Source organism: Equus caballus, chromosome 17 (assembly GCF_041296265.1).
Source record: "Equus caballus isolate H_3958 breed thoroughbred chromosome 17, TB-T2T, whole genome shotgun sequence".
Classification (NCBI taxonomy): Eukaryota; Metazoa; Chordata; class Mammalia; order Perissodactyla; family Equidae; genus Equus; species Equus caballus.
Window position 1 is genome coordinate 101,246,026 of NC_091700.1, and position 23,959 is coordinate 101,269,984.

Sequence of the window (23,959 nt, forward strand, 5' to 3'; positions counted from 1 at the left end):
TCTGCTTGTTCAAGTCTGTTGTTGAACCCCTCTAGTGAATTTTTTTTTTTTTTTTTTTTTTAAAGATTTTATTTTTTCCTTTTTCTCCCCAAAGCCCCCCGGTACATAGTTGTGTATTCTTCGTTGTGGGTTCCTCTAGTTGTGGCATGTGGGACGCTGCCTCAGCGTGGTCTGACGAGCAGTGCCATGTCCGCGCCCAGGATTCGAACCGTCGAAACACTGGGCAGCCTGCAGTGGAGCGCGCGAACTTAACCACTCGGCCACGGGGCCAGCCCCTCTAGTGAATTTTTTATTTCAGCTATTGTACTTTTCAGTTCCAGAATTTCTGTTTGGTTCCTTTTGGTAATTTCTTTCTCTTTATTGATATTTCCTATTTGTTCATCCGTCATTCTCCTGATTCCTTTAGTTCTTTGTCCATGGTTCCGTACATATATGGCAGAAAAAGAATAGCTCTCATTTCTCGAGGCCCCTGCCTGCTAATTCCAGGGAGTCTCCGGAGTCTCCGCAGGGAGCCTTCATGCAGACGAGGAGTCAGCACCACTGGGGTGCATCCAGGCCCCCCTCCATGTCAGCTCATCACAGCCAATGTCAGTTTAGTGCAGCTGTGCTCTCGGAGACCAGGAGTTACGAGCTGCTCTGACTCAAATAGTGTGTTTTTGAATTTCTGTTTTTCTTTTTTCATGGCTGTTCTCTCTTCTCTGTCAGGCATCATGTGCCTGTTTTTATATCTCCCTCTCTTTAGCTGGGCTAGAAAATCAGGTGACTGGACTTAAAATAATCATTTTAAGAATAAATAAAAGTGAAGGTATTAATACTTTTCTCACATTTATGTTGCCTGCCAGACCACAATATTTCTTCATTTTGTTTTTTCATTGATCATGTGGTATGATGAATAGGTTTCTGGGAAAGCAAACTCCTGGTAAGTGAGCTATGACTGTACTGACAGAGCTTTGGGCTTTTAAGACAAAAAAGGCAAAAACTAAGACATTTAACTAAGCTGTTTCTCAGATCAGCAACAGTTTAGTACCAATGTTTAGGCTCAGAGAGTATCAAAAAAGCCTGGCCCTGAGCTAGCATCCGTACCCATCTTCCTCTACTTTATATGTGGGACGCCTACCACAGCATGGCATGCCAAGCGCTGCCATGTCCACACCCAGGATCCGAACTGATGAACTCTGGGCCACCAAAGCGGAATGTGCGCACTTAACCACTGTGCCACTGGGCCGGCCCCTCACTCACCACTTTGACCTGTGCTCGCAAGTGAAGCGTAGCCTTTCCCACAAGAAGCATCTGCTTGAGGACCACATTTGTGCTGGTGTGTTTGGTTAAGCAAAGCAAAGTTACCTGTTATATTCACTCTGACATTTGGAGATTGTTTATTACTGCTTTGTTTTAGCTGTAGTTCTGTGTACATGTAAAACAAAACATTTTAACAGGCTGGAAAATGTGTAGGAAGCTAGATTTTCCTTTGTGATATACTTATTTTTTTTTCAAATAAAGTGATCAGCTATTTTACAAGTGTATTTATTCACTGTATCTTGAAATTTGTATTATAAGGTTTTATTTAAAGAATAATTTCATCAGACAAACCTGAATTCTAAAATTCTGTCATTTTTCTGAAGCCATTTCTCAGAAATCTTTTTGTAGTAACAGTAAAGAATCAGCGGGGTCTTTAAAAATTCACAGTAGTGGCTGTTATTTAGGGGGAAAAAACATGTTTGGGGATTTTGCTGCTAGATTTATAAGAAATAAGCACCCAGCAACATGTGAATGCCTGTAGGTGCCAGATGCAGGCCTGGGCTGGGCGTACAGCATTGAATAAGATGTAGTTCCTGCTTAAGTGAAGTCACAGTTCAGGCTTGTGGTGGGTGTTCTTTGAGTGTTGAGTACAGTGTGGTAAGTGGAGGTTAAGGTTCCTGGGGTCTCAAATGAAGCCATCTTGGCTGGGAAGGTATTTGGGCTGAGAGGGTTTCAGGAAGCTGGGCAGGACATTCTAGGCAGAGGCCATAGCGTAAGCCATGGCTTCATGTTGGAGGCAAAACACGGACACAAGAAATATCACAAGGGTTGCACATGATTGGGCCTCATGAGAAGCTGAGGACAAGAGTTCTTTTCTCCATTTGGTAATTTTGGTATTTTTTGGCTCAGTAATAAAAGAATGTCCCTTGGGGCAAGAGTGCTTCAGTAAGACTGGACGTGAGGTGTGAGATTTAGAATCCTTTTTACTACCCCAATATAGAAACATCACTAAAGAGCTAAAGTTAGATATTGAGGTGGATGATTGTTTAATCTGAGTAATATTTAGAAATTAAAGAAGGAAAACCTGCAGATAGATTGAGGGCAGTTTTTTAAAAAGGTATTCCAAATACAGATGGTCCTTCACATACAATGGTTTGATTTATGATTTTTTTTTTTTTAAGATTGGCACTTGAGCTAACATCTGTTGCCAATCTTTTTTTTTCCTTCTCCTCCTCCTCCACCCAAATCCCCCCAGTACATAGTTGTGTATTTTCGTTGTGGGTCCTTCTAGTTGTGGCATGTGGGATGCCGCCTCAACATGGCCTGACGAGCGGTGCCATGTCTGCACTCAGGATCTGAACCAGCGAAACTCTGGGCCACTGAAGCAGAGCACGTGAACTTAACCACTCTGCCACAGGGCTGGCCCCACTATTTAGGATTTTTTGACTTTACAGTGGTGCAAAAGCTATAGGCATTCAGTAGAAAACATACATAAACTTTTGAATTTTGGCCTTTTCTGGGGCTAGCAATATGCAGTATGATCCTCCCCTTGTGATGCTGGGCAGCGGCATTGAGCTGTGGCTCCCATCATCCACACAATCATGAGCGTGCACAACGCATACCACCATTCTGCTTTCATTTTCAGGACAGTATTCAATTACATGAGATATTCAACACTTTATTATTAAATAGGCTCTGTGTTAGATGATTTTGCCCAACTGAAGGCTCATGTGAGTGTTCCGAGCACGTGGAAGGGAGGCCAGGCTGAGCTAGGATGTTTGGCAGGTTAAGTGTATTGTATTTTCGACTTACAGTATTTTCAGCTTACAAGGGGCTCGTTAGGATGTGACCCTCGTAAGTTGAGGAAGATCTGTATGTGCTGTGTATTTAAAGACTACTGAAACATTTACATTTTTTAAATGGGTGGTGTCCACAATTTTCACTATCAGTCCCTTTTGCCCCTACCACCCACCCTCACTACATAGCAAAAGATTTTATCTGCAACCACATTTTCCTTTTTATCACAGATAAGACCATCAGAGCTTTTGATCAGCCTAACTAGGCTTTCTGTACTGAGTTGACTTGAGACAAAAAAGGAAACTGGGTCTAGTATGTGCAACTCTATACAGGTGTGTTTCTAATGAGATTCCTTTAGACTTTATGAAATAGTGAAAATGGCTCCGGACCCCCTTTGTGGGGTTTAGAGAACTCAGTTTTGGGACTGCTCTTTGAGTCTTCCTGTCCACTTAAAATGCTACTCTTTAAGTGATTCAAGGATAAAGTGCTGAATTGAGTTAAGCCTGGATTTACTTCCAGTATCTGCCAGTGACTCCCTTGATCTTAAAGCCTCGGTTACTCCATTCTGTAACTTCTTGTTTGTACTTGAAGTTCTTGGGAGAAAGGTGCTATGAATGAAAAGTGCAGCCAACATGAAGAAAAAGAAATATAAGGAAATATGAAAAACCGTGGCATTTAAAAGTGAAAAACTTTCATATAAATTATTCTAATAAAAAGTTACTGCCTGCATGTTTGTAAAAGATAAATACACAAATGTGATCCTGGCTTGGTTGCTGTCCCATTTAGAGGCTTAAAAAATTGAATGAAAACTATACTGGGAAACCTCAACACCCTGTTTTGTGGGTGCCATGCGTCTGAGCTACCAGTTACCCTAAACCAGCCAGTACCACCGTCCAGGCCGCAGTCAGTGCTGAGGCCTGAGCTCCTGAGCACAGCCCAAGTGAATCTTCTTTCTATGCTGGCCAATTTCCACTCGCGACTCTGGCACCTTTATTCTATTCCGTATAGTAAAGCAATGTACCTATTTGTGCTGTTTGTCAACAGCTTGATTTTTCTTAAATGTAATTGCTATTCTGATGAAACATTTAGACTTCCTTGCGACGAGGTTTTCACATGTTGATGTATATGGTGTCGCTATTTGGGTTTAAAACTGACTTGGCTTGAACTAAAGCAGCCTGATTTATGGCCTATCAAACATACACTGTACATCTGCTTTAACCATTAAAGCATGCACTCTCTTAAGGACGCATACTTCCCCTCCTTTGCCCACCAGTATCAGTACTCCCCTATTTGTAAAGGCAGCGTTAGTCCCCTTCCGGACATCAGAATCACGTTGACCTGCTAATTTGCAGCTGAACACCTCCATGAAGCTTTGATGAATACGAACTCTGCGCATGTTTAATATATGTTCTTTACCCTAAAAAGGAGTAAGACTGTACTGGAGACCATGCTTCTCTGGAATGCTTTCTTGCTTTTTTGAAAATGCCTTCCTGGTTTATAATCCTCATTCTGGATCAAGTAAAACTCACCTTATATAGAATGGTTGTTGGTTATTTCGCACGGATACTTTGAAAAGAATAAATAGCTGTAATTATTTTACTAAGCACGTGTATGTAATTCCCAGGACTGTTTGCGCAAACGGCCAGCTCTCCGCGGGAAACAGGTTCAGCCCTGCAGAGCCTTACTAAAGTCCCCTGGGCTCCAGACCCTCCGAGGTCCGGCTGTGTGCACTCGGCCGGCGGCAGCGTTTCCCGGGACCGCGGACCTGGGCAGCGTGACGCGGAGCTGGTTGGAGGTGCGGGCCCGGGGCCCTGGCCGCCAGCGTCTCCCTGCCCCGTGGGGGTGGGGGACCGGGACCCGCAGCATACTCGGCCGGCGGCGGCGAGGGCGGGGGAGACGGGGGAGGGGAGGGGCGGGCGCCGTCCGAACGGCGGCGGCCCAGTTCTCGCGAGGTTCCGTCCGGGCGAGAGGGGGGCGGCGGCGGCTCGGCAGCGGCTGCGGGATGCGCTCGGAGAAGGAGGCGGCCAGAGGCCTCGGGGCGGCTCTTGCTGCGCGGGGCCCGAGCGGGCGGGAGAAGCCGTCGGCCATGGAAGTCCAGTTCCGCCGGGAGTCACCGCCTACCACGTCCTCCGGCTGTGGGGGTGGCGCAGACAAACCTCGCGAGGAGAAGAAGACGGTCCTGAGCAAGGTGGGGGCGGGGCGAGTGGAGGGGCGGGGCGAGCAAACCTCGCGAGAGGAGGGGGCCCTCAGCACGGTGAGGTGGGGTGGGGCTGGGTGGTACTGGGGACAAACCTCGCGAGAGGAGGCGGGCCTCAGCAAGGTGAGGCGGGGTGAGGGCGGCGTGCTGTGTGCAAACCGCGCGAGAAGAGGACGTTCCTGGGCGAGGTGGGGGCGGGGCCGCGGTGGGCGTGCGCATTCAGCACCGCGGACAGAGGCCGCGCGGGGCCGGGACGCGGCGACGCCGCAGACGAGCCTCCCCGGCCCGGGCGCTTCCCTTCGCCGCCGAGACGCTGGGCTCCGCGGCGCCAGGCGGAGCTGCCCATACGGCCGAGCACCGTGGCCGGAGGGGCGCGAGGGGCGTCGGGGGGGCCCCGCGTGTGGACCCTGCGGGCGGGCGGCCGGGCGGGGGGGGGGCCCGGAGCGAGAACGTGCCCGCGGGCTCGGTGGGCTGGCGCCCCCGCGTGGGTCCCGCCGCCTGGTGTGGCCCGCGGGCCGCAGACGGAGGAGCCGTCTGGGTTTTGAGCTCCGGCGCGGACCGTGCGAGTCTGGCCGAGAGCTGCCTGCGAGTCAGGAGACGGTTGCGTGGAGGAGGGCCTTCTGCGCAGCCTTTTCTGACCGCACGAATCCCTTTCGCATTATTCAGCCCTCATTGCCCTTCCGACAGCCACGTTCTCCACGCGTGTATTTCTTAACCTTTCCTAGAGTGTGTGTTTCTGCTGGACTCGTGCTTTAGATTTTCCTCTGAGCATAAACACAGGTGACCAAGCCCTGAAATAATTGAAGCTTAATACAGCAATAGTGAAACAAAGCCCAGCCAGCGTCCTTTCCCCAGGTGGTCATCCGCCGGCTTCCTCCCAGCCTCACGAAGGAGCAGCTGGAAGAACAGCTGCACCCACTGCCTGCGCACGACTACTTTGAGTTCTTTACTGCCGATCTCAGGTGAGAAGCTGTTTACCGATGTTGAAAACCTCTGAGGTGTTGTCAGCTGATGGAAAATATTATAGATAATAGAAGGCATCTTCATTTCCATCTTCTTTTCCACGTGTGCCCAGAAATCAGTGCTGACCTTTATTTCTAAGTAGGCAGATCATTAAATTCCTCTAAAATAGATTTGAAATATGCCTCTGCCAGCACTACCATAGTCCAAAAACAGACAAACTAACAACATATTACTTAAATTTTCTATTTTGGATATCAATAAACCTTCATAGAGCTTTTTAAAGTAAATTGTATTGAGATATAACAAAGAAAAATGAATAAATAGTAGACGTATAGCCTGATGAATTTTCACCAGTGAACATGCCCACATGACTAACCCCAGATAAGGAAACAGAATATCCCAGACCCCAGAAGCCCCCGTGTGCCCGATTCCATCACTAACACCCCGACCTGCCCCTGCCCAGTCGTGTCTTTTTCAGTTCCTTTTTACAGCTTGGTAATAAGGTGACTCTGACAACACTGTAACACTTCCAGATTTCCCTTTAGATGACAAAGAGAGAGCGGACCAGGTCAGACCTTCAACAGGTGACAGTTCAGCTAGAATTTAGTGATTTTCATTATGTTTTTATCAACATATTCCTTATCATTGTTATTTTTATCCTCAGTATCGTGAGTTCTCAATTATGGTAGCTATGGAAACTTTCCTTTAGAATAAATGCATTCAAGTGAAAAATGTCAGTCCATTCAAAGAAAAATATCACTAAGAAGTCAATTTAGATATAGTTTTTTAAAAAACTAACATAAAGATGGTTTTCAAATGACTAAAGTTTAGGAAAACTGGTACCGTTACATGAGGACGGGCGCTGGACTCAGGTTGGATCCCAAGCCTTTGACGTGTCCTCTCAAGTTCCTCATTTCTCCATGTTCTCATCTGTGACATGGGGTTGAAAGTTCCTGCCTGTGAAGGAAATTGGTAGCTGTCAGGTGGGGGAAGGCTTAGCTCTCTTGTAGACCCCGTACCATGTGCTCCAAGAAACACTCAAATACCTGCAAGTGTTCTCTAAGTCAGCAAACGATCTCTTACAGCACAGCATTTTCTCCTATGAACGAGTCATGATGCATGATGAGGAATGACCTTTGAATAACCTTGCCTCTGGTTTTCACCCTCTGAGGCCCGGTTATTTTAACCTGGGCTCTGGGCAGTAGAGAAGCTGACCTGAAGTGCCTCTCCCAGGGCACTGAAAAGATCTCAGCTGATGTTTTGTTTGTTCGTTTTTGGATTTTTGCTAAAGAATATCCGTATTGTTGTAATTAACTGAGAGATGATTCTTTGTCATAAAGGTTTTATCTAGTTTGTTTTATCCAGAAAAAAAAACAAAAGGCAAAATGAAAGAAGTCTTGTATTTTTTACTAACCGTTTTGCTGTTATCTCTTATTTCAGTCTTTTTCCTCATCTCTACTCAAGAGCATACATTAATTTTAGAAATCCTGAGGACATCCTTCTTTTTAGAGATCGTTTTGATGGATATATCTTCATTGACAGTAAAGGTTGGGTCATTGGCTTTTTAAACTCCTTCTTACAATCGCCAAGTTCGTTAATTAAATTTTAGTGGAATGTTTGTGAGTTTTAATTAAGAGAGTTTCAGATACTAATCTAAAATAAGACATAGGTTTTCATTATAATATTGCTGTGATTGTGTGCTTATGTTAAAAATTAAAATTATATATACATCAAAGAATTTCAGCAAATCTGTGTAATAGTGACAACCTATTTTTGTATTATCATCAGAGAACGAAGTTTTTCATATAAATGAGTTTTCTGGATAAGTGAACTGTATTTTTTTATGTCTCCCAACTAAATTATTTTACCCGTGTTTGATGGAAGTTTTCTCAAATATATTATTCACTTACATCTGTGTCTTTCTTACAGAGTACTTTTCATAATTATACCATTTCTGGATGATGTCATGTAGGGAGGGGGTTGTAATAATGAACGTTGGTTTTGACCTTGTTGAATGGCACTGCCAGCTGAGGCAGTGACATTTACCTTGACTCTAAATGGTTCCAATTCTTGATACTTTTTAGGTTCTGCTTTTGATTTTTTTTTTCTTTTTCGTCCTTTCTTGTCAGTCAGCCGTTGTGTTCACGGCCATCGAGGGTGTCCACCTCGATGGCGTATTGTTTTCTACGGACGTTGTGTTCACAGCCGTCAAGTGTGTCCACCTCAACAGCGTATTGTTTTCTTTGCACCCCTCACCAACCAACCTCTTCCCACTCTACCCATCCCAGGAATGATTGTTTTCTTCTTCTCAACTGAGGGGTAACAAACTAGAAGAGGTGGTTAAAGGGTGACTAGACTGAGGCCAAGAGATTTTTCCTGTGAGTAAAGGCACGTTTCATGGTGAACTATTTGACATTCGTGTTGGATGCCTGTTTTCTCAGTAATTCATTCAAGTGCCTTTTTCCTTTACTTTCTAAAAATTGTGGTAAAATACACATAACTTAAATTTACCATCTTTTTTTTTTTTTTTTTTTTGGTGAGGAAGATTGGCCCTGAGCTAACATCTGTGCCAATCTTCATCTATTTTGTATGTGGGATGCCACCACAGCATGGCTTGATGAGTGGGATGTACGTCTGCACTTGGGATCCACACTTGTGAACCCTGGGCTGCCAAAGCAGGGTGGCGTGGCCTTAACCACTATGCCGCCAGGCCAGCCCCATCTTATTCTTTTTTAAGTGTACAGTACAGCAGTGTTAAATACACTTACATTGTTGTGCAACCAATCTCCAGAACTGTTTTCATCTTAGAAAACTGAAACTCTGCACCCATTAGACCACCACTCCCCGTTCCTCCCTCCCCCAGCCCCTGGCACCCCCCTTCTGCTTCCTGGATCTGAATTTGATGACCCTAGATACCTCATATGAGTGGAATTTTGCAGGATTTGTCTTTTTGCGATTGGCTTATTTCACTTAGCATGATGACCTCAAGGTTCACCCGTGTTGTAGCATGTGGCAGGATTTCCTTCCTTTTTAAAGCTGAATAATATTCTGCTGTGTGTATATACCACATTTTGTTTATCCATTTGTTTGTTGATGGATGCTTGGGTTGCTTCCAGCTCTTTGCTCTTGTGAATGGTGCTGCTGTGAACGTAGGTGTGCAAATATCTCTGTGAGACCTGACTCTCAGTTCTTTGGGATGTATACCCTAGTGGGATTGTTGGACTGTGTAGTAATTACATTTCTTACTTTCTGAGGAACTGCCATACTCTTTTCCATCGAGGCTGCACCATTTTATATCCCAACAGTGCACAGGGGTTCCAGTTTCTCCGCATCCTTGCCAACACTTGTTTCTTGGTTTTTTGATAGCAGACATCCTAGTGCATGTGAGCTCGTATCTCCTTGTGGTTTTGATGTGCATTTCTCTAATGATTATTAATTTTGAGCGTCTTTTCATCTGCTTGGCCATTTGTATGTCTTCTTTGGATATATATCTATTCAAGTTCTTTGCCAGTTTTTAATTGAGTTCTTTGTTTTTTGTTGTTGAGTTGTAGAATTTCCTTATAAATTATGGATATTAACCCTTATCATATGTACAATTTTCTCCCATTTCATGGGTTGCCCATACATTCTGTTGATTGTGTCCTTTGAGGCACAAATGTTTTTAATTTAATGTCATCCAGTTTATCTATTTTTACTTTGATTGCCTGTGCTTTTGGCATCATATCCAAGAAATAATTGCCAAATCTGATGTCAAGCGTTTCCTCCATGTTTTCTTCTAAGAGTTTTATAGTTTTAAGTCTCAAGTTTAGGTCTTTGATCCATTTTGAGTTAATTTTTGTATACAGTGTTAGGTAAGGGGCCAGCTTTATTCTTTTGCATGTGGTTATCCAGTTTTCTCAGCACCGTTTGTTAAACAGACTGTCCTTTCTCCATTGAATAGTCTTGGCACCCTTGCTGAAAACCACTTGATCATATATGTAAGGGTTTATTTCTAGGCTCTCTATTCTAGTCTTTTGGTCTGTTTGTCTGTCTTTATGCCATATGATTTGAAAACTTTATGCTGTTTTGATTTCTATAGCTTTGTCGTAAGTTTTGAAATCAAGAAGTGTGTCTGCTGCTATTTAATAAGTATCTACAGTGTACCAGGCATTGTGAATGCAGCACTGAGTCGGACATTGTCCCTGACTGTCTGACGCCCTGCTCTCCTCCTGGTTCTTGACTTTATTCTAGATAGTTGAGTTTAGCACAAAAATGTCCTCCAGATAAATGAAAGTTACAGTGTCCTAGTCACTTGACCATTCCTGACAAATCTAAAGGTGACCACTCAGTGGGTTTGGTCTAAGGTAGAAGTGTCCCATTTGTTGGTTAAATGCTAGCAGATTCTTGTAGTGAACGTTTCTAGGGTGTTTGTTTCCTTCTCATGTACCAGCAAAATCAGTTTCTAGTGACTTTCATTGTAAACTTTTCTTTTGGAAGCAGATCTTACCTGAATCTTATCTACACCTTTCGAAGCCCCTCTTTTAGCCAAGTGTCTCTTCTAAGCAAAGTGATTTCCTAGAATTCATATAACAGATTGATAATTGAATTAACCCCTTAAAATTGAAAAATTTTAAATGTGACTAAGAAAGCTACTTAAAGGTGATTACGTGATAAACTCTTTGATGGAGGGAGATCAGGTTTCTTGAGGTATAATTTACACATGGTAAAATTCACCTTTTTGAGGTACGCAGTGTGATGAATTTTGAATGTATTCAGTCATGTAACCACCACTAGAATGAGAAGAATTGTTTTACTTAATAAAAACTTGCTCACCATTTGTTTAAATCTGGAGTTTGACGTGCTAAGGCTGCAGTTGCTTGAAAATATAATTATAGTTTAAGCAGTAACATTATCCTTGTTATACTTAATCTTTAAGTAAGCTAGATCATTATTTTCCAAAATGAATAAAGTAGAATCTCAGAATGGTCCTTAGAATTTGTTTCTTGTTAAAGGCCTAGAATATCCTGCAGTGGTAGAGTTTGCTCCATTCCAGAAGATCGCCAAAAAGAAGCTAAAGAAGAAAGATGCCAAAACCGGAAGCATTGAAGACGGTGGGTCGCTGCTGGATTACGCAGCCACACGTCAAATGCTGTGATCAAATGTCATCTCTCCGCCATCTGTGGGGAGGAGTGTATTTATTTCTTTTTAAGTTTACAGATGCAGAATACAAGAAGTTCTTAGAAGCTTACTGTGTGGAGGAGGAGAAAGCCGCTGCCAGTCCTGAGACTCTTCTGGGGGACATAGAGGCAAAGACAAGAGAACTTATTGGTATGTTTTGCTCATTTCTTTTCTTTACTGTATTGAGATATGTATTTATAGAGTGTGTATTTATTTCTTCTTTTTCATGATTACTGTAAAAAATTGACACTTGTGACAGGCTTGGCAGAAACATAGAGTATTTCCCAGTTTTGACAAAAGGATGGTAAGGTGGCAGCTCGGGGACTGTTTCTGAGCGTGTGTTGGTGGAGAGCACCTGAGTTCTCAGGTACAGTCATTTTGTTTCAAAGTTACAATGCTTCCAAACGAGCAGCACGGAAGACTGGAGAGTGCTGCGTGCCTGGCTGCTTCGGGGGAGCATTATCGTCAAAGTGGGAGTCAGCCGTCTTTGCAGAGAGCAGTCACAGCAAGAGAGACTCCGTTTAAGTATGAGGTCATCTTGCTGCTGTTAAAACAGTGTTAAGCCCCCTGAGCAAGCCAAGCAACCAAGTGGATAAACCAGCCATAGCACAGAATCTGGTTTGGGTCAGGCCTTCAACCCTGCACCCGCAAGCAGTATGTTTTAGAAATGGTTATCTCCTAGTTGCAATCCCCAAAAACTCAAGGGTAGACTTGAAACACCTTTTTCTGTCCCCAGGCCCTCTGCTGTGGCTCCCAGACATCCCCGTAGCGCCTCCCTTCCTGTCTGCCTCTGCCCCGTGTGAGGCCTCCCCTCAAGACCCTGTGCCCCGCATGCTGCGTCCTGCTCACGCATTAAGATGGACAGGACAGGACAAGTCACGTGTCCATCTCCCTCTCGTAAACGCTCTTCTCATTTTGTCTCCCCCACCCCCAGCAGAACTGTGTGTTCGTCTTTGTAGTCCAGCACGTAGTGCGTTGCTGGGACAAGTTTAAGTGTTGAGTAAATGTTTGTTGAGGAAATTAATAAGAAAAGTTAGCATTATTGAAATATTATTCGTTAGTCTAATAATGAAGTTTTGTATTTTATAACAGCTGACTTAACCGTGGTTTGAAGGATTTTTAATCAGTGTAGTAAATATTTCAGATGTGCTTAGGATGCATTTGCTCATTTTATTCAGCATGTTGACTGGGTACCAGCTCTAAGCCTTGGCGAAGGGACAGAACAGGAACAGGATGCACGAGGCCTCTGCCCTCATGTAGCTGCCCTTCTGGTGGGGGTGACTGTACTAAACTGATGCAGAAATAATCAAGCTTCGAGCCAGAGCATTTCCATTTGTGATAAGCATCACAAATGTAGTGAAACAGAATAACGGGGTGGAGAGAAAGGCCCCTCTGAGACCCCCTTTGGCTGAGACCAGCTATGCCAAGAGATGGAAGAAGAGGGAACTCTGAACGGAAGGGCTGGAGGCTGGAGCTCTGGGCCCGTGTGGTCAGCACATGGCATGTAAGAGCCAGAGAGGCAGACGGGCACCACGTCGGGCTGGTGGTGAGAGGTTTGGATTTTATTTGAGGGACCGCTGGAAACCATTGTGGGAGTGATACCGTCTAATTTATTTTTCCCCATCACTCTGGCTGCTCCATACTTGGTGCATTGTGGATGCCAAGAGAAGAAGCTGGGCCCCTGGTTAGGAAGCTCGTGCTATAGTCCTGGGAAGGGTGCTCACACAAGGTTGGCAGAGTCAGCATCCATTCTGGAGGTAGGATTGGCAGAACTGAGTGACGACTAGATGTGGGCAGTCAGCAAGCAGAAAGAATCAAGCCTTCAGGAGTTTGTCTTTGCAGCTCAGTGGATTGTGGCCCCATTATGCCTGGGGAGGATGCGGGAGGAACAGTACTGGGGGAAAATCGAGATTTCACTGTAGAGCGTGTTAAATTTAAGAAGAGCTAAAGGAAGAAGCAAAATAGAAGTTAGGTACAGAGCTCGCCTTCCAGCCCTTGCATTGCTCGTGTGCTTTGTTTTAAATGCCATTGTGCAGGGTAGATGAGGGTGGGGCAGGATCTTTCACTTCCTGGCGGTTTCAAGACGTCCCCTCCGTGGTCAGACGCAGACTGTCCAGCAGATCCCAGCCGCCCTTCTGCAGAGGAGGGATGAGTCCCGTCCTCGCTTGGTGCCCGTGCACAGTAGATGCATTGCGGTTGTTTACTGAATGAGCCACTGACAGAGTCCACCAGCCCAGGACGCGGCGATGGAGCTTCCTCTCTGCACTTCCTGTTTCTGCCTGTCTAAATTTGAATCTTGAATTCATGGCAAATTGCCCTTCTCTTTTCTTAGATTTTGGCCTTCACTGTATTCTTATTATCAAGACTAAGCAGTGGGGTTGAATGGAAAGACTCACTCTGAAGTTGCAGATTAGTGCAGTGATGTGTCAGGGTCTGCAGAGCGAGAGGCAGACCTGGGCTCGGGCCCAGCTCAGGACTTAACTTCCACTGCCTGTTCCTTACCGAGCGGGTGACAGTGCCTGGTATGCACAGCTCTCTGTGGGTGCTAACAGGTAAACTGTTGCTTAAGTTAATACTAATTTTACACATTACATATTACATATTAGTATTGTATTACATGCTCATGAGTCTTCTCTTTACTAAGTGATACACTTTCATGGTTTGTAAAGCACTTTCTGATACAAGGTCTCATTTACTCTTCACGTGGGTTCTTTGGGGTAACAAGGCAGGTGTTTCGTAGGAGAGGAGGGAAGGCAGATGGGGTCTCAGTGTCATCTCCCCCACCCACCTTGGCTGACAAATCCAGAACTTCCATGGTGCAGAGGAGAGTCCTCACTAATTTTGGGTGACTTGCCTGTTACAAAGGGTGTCGGCTGTGCTCATTGCGAGCCAGAGTTCGTGGTTAACACAGGAGCCACCCCGGGAGAGAGCAGGCGCTTGTTGGTTTCTGTGCCTGTGACGAAGTGTGGGCATCTGCACTGTTAGCTCTTCATCACAGCCGTGACCTGGACCGAGCTCTCCTGGCAGACACCGTTTGATATGTGATGGCGAGGTGTGCAGGAGTCCTCAGTTCCTATCAGGAAGCCCTGGCCAGGGGCTCTCGTGTGATTCCCGATTCATTCCTGGTCCTCGGAAGTCCAGAAATGCCATGTCAGTCTTCAAGTGCACCTGGGGGTTCTTCCCTCTCCCGTTTAATCTGAGGTCTTGAAGACCCGTAGAGTGGACCCAAACCATCTCCCACCCTCCCACCTTCCTCAGCCACCGCCACAGGGGAGACAGACCCCTCAAGCTGGTCCTCTGAGAGCAGCACGTGACCTGCCAGCATCTGGGTCAGGTCAAACGGCTCAGGGGCGTGAGGGTCGAGGTAGAGTCGGTGGAGACGCTTGGTCATGGGCAGTTGCTCCTGTTTGGATCGACATATGGAGTCATTTTCTAAACTTTTATGTCTGGTTATTCAATTTATGGAGTATATGTTATAAGAAATTACAAGAATCCACATTGCTTAAAACCGTTCCCAGAATATGTGTTGAATCAAAGTGAATATATAAATATGTAATGATTTAAAATATCTGCAGAAATGTGAAGAAATTTATAGCACTTGGGAAGTTTAATGCATTATCCTCGTTTTGCTTTTTTGCTTTTATGCCATCTTTGTGAGTAATATGTGAGTTCCTCAGGAATCAGGAATTAAATGCCTGCTGTGTGAGATGGTCAGCGCCTCCAGATCACGTGCCTTATGGTGATGGAATAAGAACCCCTGGAGTGCAGTGTCCACGTGCAGATTTAAAATGATGATATTCTTCCCCTAATTGTGTTAAAGATTAAATTGAAAACAAATATTTAAAATAAAGGAGAGAAATCTTATTTTAGAGTTCAGTGCTACATTACAATTTTTGTGTTTTAGCCAGAAGAACCACGCCTCTTTTGGAATATATTAAGAACAGGAAGTTAGAGAAGCAGGTGGGTCTGGCCTGTCCCTCTGAATGCCCTTCCTGTCTGTGCTGTATGCAGACAGATGATGCACATGCCTCCCCCACCTCTAGAGAATTCGAGAGGAGAAGCGGGAAGAACGAAGGAGGAGGGAGCTGGAAAAGAAACGCCTGCGGGAAGAAGAAAAGAGAAAAAGAAGAGAGGAGGAAAGATGTAAGAGAAAAGAGGCTGACAAGCAAGAGCGAGCGGCGGAGAGAGAAGTGAGGATTAAGGTAATTTCTTTCTTTTTTCCAAAAGTTCTGCTGTCCTGATCATACCTTTTAGGAAGTTCAGCTCCTTAGAGTTCCAAGAACATTTCGTTAGTCTAGTCTTTTATTATCATCATTCCTTCTCTCTGTTCTGCAACAGCAGTTCTCAAACTGTGTTCCCTGAGCCTTAGGGGTTCCCTGGACATGCTGTGTTTGGGAGGACCGTGTGGAAGGGTGGGGGAGGACCAGCCTCCTGCATGTAGCATGAGCACGTAACACCTCCCTCCCACTTGGCCTCCCTCCCGCCCTCTTGGCCTGCCTCCCTCCCTCTCAGCCTCCCTGCCTCCCTCTTGGCCTCCCTCCCTCCCTCTCGGCCTCCCTGCCTCCCTCTGCTAGGCTGACCACCTCAGGCCTCTGCTCACTTCCCTCCACAGGGAGCTTTCCTCAGACGCACATCTTCTCGTAAGTGGCTCCTTCTCATCTTCTGGTCTCTGTTCACATCTTATTTCCACAGAGGGGCTTCCCTGATCCCCTTGAAAAACCATTCCTCCTGTCCCCTCACCCCACATCTCTCTACCCTTTTATCCTCTTTTAGTATGTGTTTGTAGCATTGCATACCACCTGAGGTGATCTTCTTCGCTTTTTCCTGTTTTTGTCACTGTGTACACCATTCTCCCACCCCTGTGGCCACCACTGCCTTAGTGAGAATGTCAGGTGTGAGTTCCTTAATTGTGGGCACTTATCTGTTATTCACAACTATATTCCTAACACCTAACACAGGGTCTTTTTCCCTGGTTCCTGGTGCTCAGCTCTTAAAACCATTGCAATCTCTGGAGGGAAGAGTATCTCCTGTTTGCAAATAGGATGACGGGTAGCTGAGGCCCTGGGTAGCTTCGGGGTGGGAGCTGGTCACCAGAAAGACCAAGGCATGCTTAGAGGGTTGGAACTTTCAGCCCACACTGACCTCTGGAGAGGGGAGAGGGCTGGAGATTAGGTTCAGTCACCAGTGGCCAGTGATTTAAGCAATCGTGCCATTGCAACGGAGCCTCGTAAAAGTCCCTAAAGTGTGGGGTTAGGAGAGCTGGTGCACACATCAAGGTGCCAGGAAGGTCGTGCCCCTGGAGAGGGCTTGGAAGCTCCAAATCGCTCCATATCCCTGGCCCTGTGCATCTCTTCCCTCTGGCTGTTCCTGAGCTGTATCCCTTGTGTCAAAGCGGTTGACATACGTAAAACCCTTTCCTGAGCTCGGCGAGTCATTCCCATTCAGGCACTCCCGGAATTTATGGCCAGCCAGTCAGAAGTACTGCTGACAACCTGGGACTTTGGACTGGCATTTGAAGTGGGGACAGTCTTGTGGGATCTGACGTTAATTCCAGGTAGACAGTGTCAGAACTGATTGAGTCGTAGGACACCCAGCCTGTTGGTGAGTTGGAGAAGTGGTGTTGGAAAAGACCTCACGCGTGTGGTTTCAGAGGTGTTATGAGTAAAGACAGTTCGTAGATGTGCAGTTACTTGTTGGATGGCTGGATGAAGACATCCTGCCGTGGTTCCCTGTGGTCTGCATTTATTACAGGCAGCTGTTACTTTTGTAATTAAAAAAAAAGTTCAGTATTATCTGAAAGGAAGTGTTTAAGCCCACAGAACCCATGTGGAGAATAAGAGCATATTCACAGGCACGCAGTGCACACCTTCGATGAGGAGCAGCCTTTAGGGCTCTGCCTTCCGTTATATTTGTCTGTGCCCTTCTGAAATGAGCTCGTTTAGTCACGATGTCTGTGTGTGTAATTTTGCTATACTTCAATTTGAAAAATGTTCACTTATTTAAGTGAGAACAAAATTCTCAGAAGTAGACCTTCTGTTTGTGTTCTGCAAGCTGACTCTGCCTGGGGACCTCAGTTTCAGAGTGAGAACGAGGAGGAAGGCCCAGATTCAGAGATAGACCAGTTAAACGCGTCGTACAACATGCTGAGTCTGTTTCAAGAAGGAGAATAATAAGTGTTTGGAAAACTGTAAGCCTTCTAAAAGTCATCAATAGAAAGCAACCTTTTAAAAAATATTTTTTCCTTATTTACAAAAGTAATACTTGTTCATTTTAGGAAAACTAGAACCTGTAGATGAAAGAAATCATTTTAGTTCTGCCACCTAAAAATAATCACTTTTAACACAGTATTGCAGACCTTTTAGATGTTTTTGTATGTGTGTATCAACATATAAACAGAAATCAGATCATTCTGTCTTGTAACATTCTTTCATTCATTAATGTGAGCATATTTTCATCACATTAGCTGCCCTAAATCGTTTTTCATGACTACAAAGTATTTCATTGACTGAATGTTCCCCTATGTATTTAACCAAAACCTGTTCATTGGACCTTTAGCTTACATTTTTTGCTATTCAAACATTTGGGCTCAATATTCGTTTATATTTTTAAACAACTTCTTTGATAATATACTCTTAAAGTGACATTTTACTGACATTATACTTTCTCAGCTGCTTAAGAAACCAGAAAAGGGAGACGAATCAACCACTGAGAAACCAAAAGAAAGAGGAGAAGAAGTCGATGTTGGAGATGCAAGACGGGAGCCCTGTCCCAGCTGTGCCGTCGTGAGGCCCAGGCCCCCAGAGAGCTTGTGGGAGGAGCCCAGGGACAAGTGAGCCTGCGCTTCTGCTGCTTTGACCGCATTCAGCATCTTAGTCAATACGAGTGCATGTGTTTCATAATATTCTTGGAATTCAGGAGCTTTCCCAGGCTGTGCTTGTCTACATCTTTGTTTCTCCGTGGTCACGTGAGGAGCTTGGTGAACCTGTGTAGTCTGCCGTCTCCAAACCAGGGAGATGCTGTCTGTGACTCCCTCCCCTGTCGCTCTCCTTCTCCTCTCGCAGCCCTGCTCCTACACATCAGGGCTTCCGGACCTTCTTCCCAGGCTCTTTTCCTTTGTGAGTCTTATCAGTTTGTAATTTTCCTGTTTTGAGATATCTTGCCTGTTTGGTCTTCCAGACCTCCTTCACTTTATCTACAGAATTGTAAATTTGAGAACCCAGTCTTGTAGGTGCTGGACAGTCTTTTGTGATACAGAATAGAATTCCAAGTGCTGTGACTCCTTTGTTGGCATTGTCATCCCTCTGGTCCCGCTGTGGAGTTTGACCAGCAGCTGCGGTCACTAGCTGGTGTCCACTAGCCCTGACTCCAGCTGGGGTCCTTAGGCACGCAGTTCTCTGCCTGCTCATGACATGCATCTTGTGAAAGGAGCTTGACAGGGCTTCTCTGGGGACAGGACAGACACAGCAGTGTGTGCACATGGGCCCGAGAGAGAGCAGCCAGATGCTGTCAGAAGGGAGTTCTTTCTTCCTGCCCCTGGCCTGCATCCTCGGGGTTTGGGCACCTCCCCACAGTCAGTGGGGCCATGTGCGGCTGGGCTTCTTGTGCCCCTGACCTGGGGCTTCTGCCCACCTGCTGCACTGGGACACCCACAGAGCTTCCTGGAGCCCAGGGCTGCGCTGCTCACAAGGCTGACTGGAAGTGGATGTGAGTTTGGAGGGGAGATGGCAAAGTCATGGGATTAGGCTGCTGTTTTCCCAGAATCACAGTAATCTGAATGACTCCTTACTGTCTTTCTTGCACACAGAGTTGTGATAAAGGTTTTCTTCCCTCTTTTGGGCAGTTCTGGTTTATTGGTTTGTTTATAAAATGAATTTATACATGATTATCAAATCTATGATCTTTTAGCATTGTGGTCTGTTACAGGCGTTTGTATTATTATTGCTTATTTTGTCATGTTTCTGGCATGAATTCATACTTTGCTTATGGATCTCTTTGTCGCCACCAGCCCTGCTGCTTCTGTATGTGGGGGAGCCACAGGCAGTGTGTGGGGACTTTGCCTGTTGTTCGTGGAGGGCAAGAGTTTAAGAACAAAGTGAGCTAAGCAGCCACCTGTGTATTTACTCTTCATTTAACAGTTTGATATATGCACAAATATTACTAAATTTCAGTTAATTTTAGCTATGCTTGGAGCAGAAACTAAGCTGTCAATATTAGCTCTGTGTCTTGATGGATCTGGGCTTCTAGGAAAGTCACTCAACCACTTTTAGTCTCATTTACTTTATCTGTATAAAAGGGGGGATTATATTTACTTTGGAGGGTTACTAAGAATTAGAAAAATATGTATATATGGTACTTTAGCATGTGCCAATTACATATGTGTTGCTCAAATGTAACAGTAAATATTGTTATTACTATTGTCTGTTCACCTTTTCAGTGGCCTTTATTGAAGGCTGTGGTGTGCCCATCACGTGGAAATTTGGCAACACAGTGATGAGCAGACTTACATATTCTGTGCCTTTTTTGGAACTTACCATCTGGAAGGGGAGGCAGGTGATGGACTGGCAGTTTACGTAAGGTCACTGATAATTTGTATTGATTCACAGGTCACAAAATGACAGTGATAAAGAGCAGAGGGATGTGGAGAGAAGATTTCGAGAAAAAGAACTTGAAACACAAAGATACCACTTGGATGAGAGCAGAAAGCACAGAGCTCACTATGAGTTTGAGCCGAAATGGGGGAAAGGATTCACCCCAGACAGAGGGAAGAAAGGGAGCCAGGATGACGGGGTCCCTATGGAGGCCACAGAGAGACCAGCGGGGGAGCAGAGGAGCGCGGGCGGCCCCATGCCCAGGAAGGAGCGCATGGGAAACAAGGTTCTTTTGTTCCTTTGGGACAATCTTTCACTCACCAGTCTGTGCTAACGCTACTAGCTGTACTTCTGCAGGCTTGTAACTGCTTTTCCTAACAGAAATTCTTTTATTTAACCAAAAAAGGGCAGTCTGCCTAGGTGTCTTGAGGTACAGGACTGCGCACTCTGATGGGGAGAGGCCGCCCCGCTGGACCCCGCGTTGTCCTGGGGAGCATCCTGCCTGAGGGTCTGCACTTGCTGGAGCCGTTGTTCTCGTCCTCTCAGTGGGCACCATGTCCTTAGTGGCAACTCCTGAATGAAACCAGCCATCATCTTTCTCAGAGAATCAAGTTTTTTTCCACCAGGGAAAAAAAGCATTTATTTAGTATAAAACTAGCACATTCATACCATTTGCTTGAGAATAAGTAGTGGCAAGTTTATAAAATTTACCCCTAAGACAATAAGAAAAATATTAGTGACATTTCATGGAGTTTTCCTTTACCTTGTGAACTTCCTGATTCCTAGCATAATCAGACGGCTCATGACACCCATGTCTAGATGTCATTCCATCTGTGCAGGTGGCACAGGATGGGGCTGCCCTCTTAGCCCAACAGGCAGCTTTGCTTTCAGGAGTTTGAGGTTAGTTTTTATTCAGGTCGCATTGTTGCACAGACGCACCATGAATGGGATCATCTCCCTCCCAGGGCTGTCAGGCCCCGGAGCCCAGCCTCCAGGTGAGCCGCAGAGGCTGCAGCTGCCTGGCTGCCGCTCATCGCCACCTCCCACCACCCCTGCCCCGCTGTGTCCTGTCCCTGCAGCCCCCCTCTGGCTGTCTGGGATGCTGCCATTTCAGGGATGCTATAGAGATGGAGACACATAGGCCCTGTGAGACTGGCTTTCTCGCAGCGTGACTCCCTTCAGGTTACCCAGGTGTTGCGAGTGTCAGTGATGTTGACTTTTAAGACGTTTCCAGTAAAGATGAGGCGGAACTCCAGACAAGGAGAGCCTTCTTGTCTTCCCCTCTGCCGCTCGTGTGTGTGTGTGTGTGTGTGTGTGTGTGTGTGTGTGTGTGTGTGTGAGAGAGTGTGTGAGAGTGAGAGAGAGAGAGAGAGACTTAGAGGGCTCGGTACTGGCTCGCCCTGAGGCTCACCGCCTGCAGCTGTGGGTCTTTGGGTGGGTGGTATGGACACTGGTTTTTCTGCTGCCTTTTGATTCAGCAGAATGAGGGATCTGGGTATTTGAACAGCTTTAGGTGAGGGAACTTTCAGTTAAATCTGTAATTCTGTAGTGGTAACAAGGTGCTCGTGCTCACAACTCCCCCCTTACAAGGCCTGGCAGGTTATGATGTACTTTTAGGATCAGTTTTGAACTCCGTCTGTACACACGGAAGTTACCCTGGTGCAAAGCAGAACCATGTGTGTTAGCCGCAGGCCAAAGGTGGATGTGCAGCCTGCATCTCTGCCTGCAGGGGATTCCGGTCTGTGGGGCCTTCCGAGCCCTTTCCTTCTCCTCGTGTTGGCCAGCCTTCTATTAAGGAAAAGAACATTCTGAGAAAGCCCCTGGTGGTGACGGTGGGGCCACACGCAGCCCAGGAGTGGGTGAAGGTGAGCTGGGGAGCCCTGGAGAAACCCAGAAGTGGGATGTGCCCCCCATGTCGCTCTGAGCTTGGGCTCCCCGGTGGCCGTGGAAAGGCTGAAGCTGCTGCTGCTCTACCCACAGCAGGGTGAGGAGGGAACCCTGACAACAGAGCTTCCTCACGGGGCTGTTGGCTCCACTGAGCTGGGACGAGTGGCTCCCTCCTTCTTCTGGGCTGGGTCCATGGCACCACTGGAGGAGGAGAGGAGAGTTGTTCCCACTGTTGCTACTGGTTGGCCTGAATCCCCTGCAGGCAGAGATGCAGGCTGCACACCCACCTTCTGCCTGGGGCCGACCTTCAGGACCACTCTGTCCTCCCCTGGCTTCGCTGCCCTTGTGCCCTGGGGCAAGTTAATTGCATTTCATGTCCTTTATTCAGTCATCATTTTTATTCACCATTTCTAAGAGGTTAATAAGATAATAGGTGAGCATTTTCTGTAAAGGGGACAGTTCAGGAATAATCCACGTGGAAGTTGCTTATTATGAATGCTATAACTGTTTAGTTTATGGCTCTAAAAAGCCATCTGGGGGGCCAGGCCACATTTTGTTTCAGGCTGCACCTTGCCTCTGTGTGCTGAGTCTCCAGGACTGAGGTGTGTGTGTGAGTTTTACTCTCTCAAACTGGGAAGGGAATACTATGATTGTACTGTTTTCTCAGAGGGTTCTAGGTTTGAGCAATAACATTTTCCCAGATTTCAGTTTTACCTTCTTTCCATTTATTTTAAATATTAACTGTTTTCCTTTTCATGGCTTTTTACCCCCCTCATAATGCCTGGTTTCTGAGATAGTGCTGTGAAAAAGGCTGATCTTTTAGCTTGAAGACTGATTTTCTTTAGCTAATTAGGATCTTCAGTCCCCAGAAATAGAGATGTTCTCCCTCCTGCATCACTGGCCTTGGAAGAATAACACTGCTTCTGTCCTGGCAGGACCGGCCATCCTTGCAGCTCTACCAGCCAGGCGCTCGCAGCCGAGCACGTGAATGTGGCGGAAGACCCTCTGAGGAGGGCCGTGCCGGGAGGAGGGGCGAGGCCGAGGATTCCGCAGGGGCTGGTGCCAAGAGGAGCGAAGAGGCAGAGTGAGTGGACGCGCACATGTTTGTGGCACAGTGAGCTTCCATTCGACATTCTGTGGATTTGAAAAGGCATCCGGAAATATATAGATTAGCCTGGAATATAACATGCAAGTAAATTACTTCTTACAAAGAAACTAGGAACAGGAACTATAAAAGTGGCATAGAAACATCTAGAAACCATTCTTTAGAAAGGAGCAATCTTTTTAAAAATTGAACCAAGTTTTCATAGATTTTACCATTTCTAATACAAACTAGTAAATATCATTTAGCCAAAACAGAAGATAATCTCCTTTGGAAAGTAAAGTGTGATCAGAGCTGGGGAGGAGACGAGCCTCGTGTGAGTTCCAAGCACTCGACGTGTGTTAGGAATAGCTCATACTGAGTTTGACGTGTTTGTGAGCAGGTGGTCTGTGGGGATCTGTGTCCTTGTGCCTCTTGCTGGTTTTCCACGAGCTGTGGTTTCTGGGAAGTGAGCATCTCTCATTCCCTCCCAGCCTTTGTAATTGAGCCCTTTCTGCGGCTTCTGTCACTAGCGGCTGGAGTCCCTCTGATAGGAACCCTGAGACCAGCTTCAGTTGTTATGTTACAGCCTTTTAACAATGTGGCCACTGACTTGATGAAAACAGTGTCACAGTCTTTTCATGGATGTTCTCGTGGTTTGTAACCATTATGCTCTGAAGATTGCTGAGAACATAAACAGCATTATTTGGGACAGGGATAACTTCGATGGGGCATCGAGGGTTTTTCTTTTTGCAGTCTGAGGCAGTTTTGTTTTAAAATGAGTTAATGTAGCTTTCTGAAACTATGCATCCTACAGTATTTTTTTTCTTTTAGTGAAATTTTTAAATGTTAATATATTTTTGGCACTATGCTTTAAACCATTTATTGAATAAAAATTTTAGTTGATATGAATATAATGTCCAGTTATGGTACTTTTCCAACATAGAATTTTAGATAATAAAATATTGCTTTTTAAAATGTAGCTTTAGTTACTGAATATTTGGCTGATTATATCTATTCCTTATTAAATATGAAATGTTTATCACAAAA

At 45.7% G+C, this 23,959-nt stretch overlaps 1 protein-coding gene across 10 annotated transcripts; it reads left to right on the forward strand.

Moving 5' to 3' along the window:
- The first annotated feature begins 714 nt into the window (after positions 1-714).
- On the forward strand, positions 715-23,959 carry UPF3A (UPF3A regulator of nonsense mediated mRNA decay). 10 transcript variants are annotated; one of them, XR_011428118.1, is made up of 11 exons: positions 715-5,224; positions 6,089-6,195; positions 7,637-7,743; positions 11,188-11,286; positions 11,393-11,503; positions 15,258-15,313; positions 15,397-15,555; positions 17,428-17,540; positions 18,022-18,182; positions 19,957-20,227; positions 22,764-23,959. XR_011428118.1 is itself a non-coding variant. In XM_023621912.2 (10 exons), the coding sequence occupies exons 1-10, from the start codon at positions 5,039-5,041 to the stop codon at positions 22,914-22,916; spliced, it is 1,410 nt and encodes a 469-aa protein (XP_023477680.2). In that variant the 5' UTR covers positions 715-5,038; the 3' UTR covers positions 22,917-23,959. The 10 variants fall into 10 exon arrangements, 5 of the variants coding, with proteins under 5 accessions (XP_023477680.2, XP_070096647.1, XP_070096645.1 ...); XR_011428117.1 differs by lacking the exon at positions 17,428-17,540 and having other exon boundaries at positions 18,022-18,468; XR_011428116.1 differs by lacking the exon at positions 17,428-17,540 and having other exon boundaries at positions 19,957-21,806.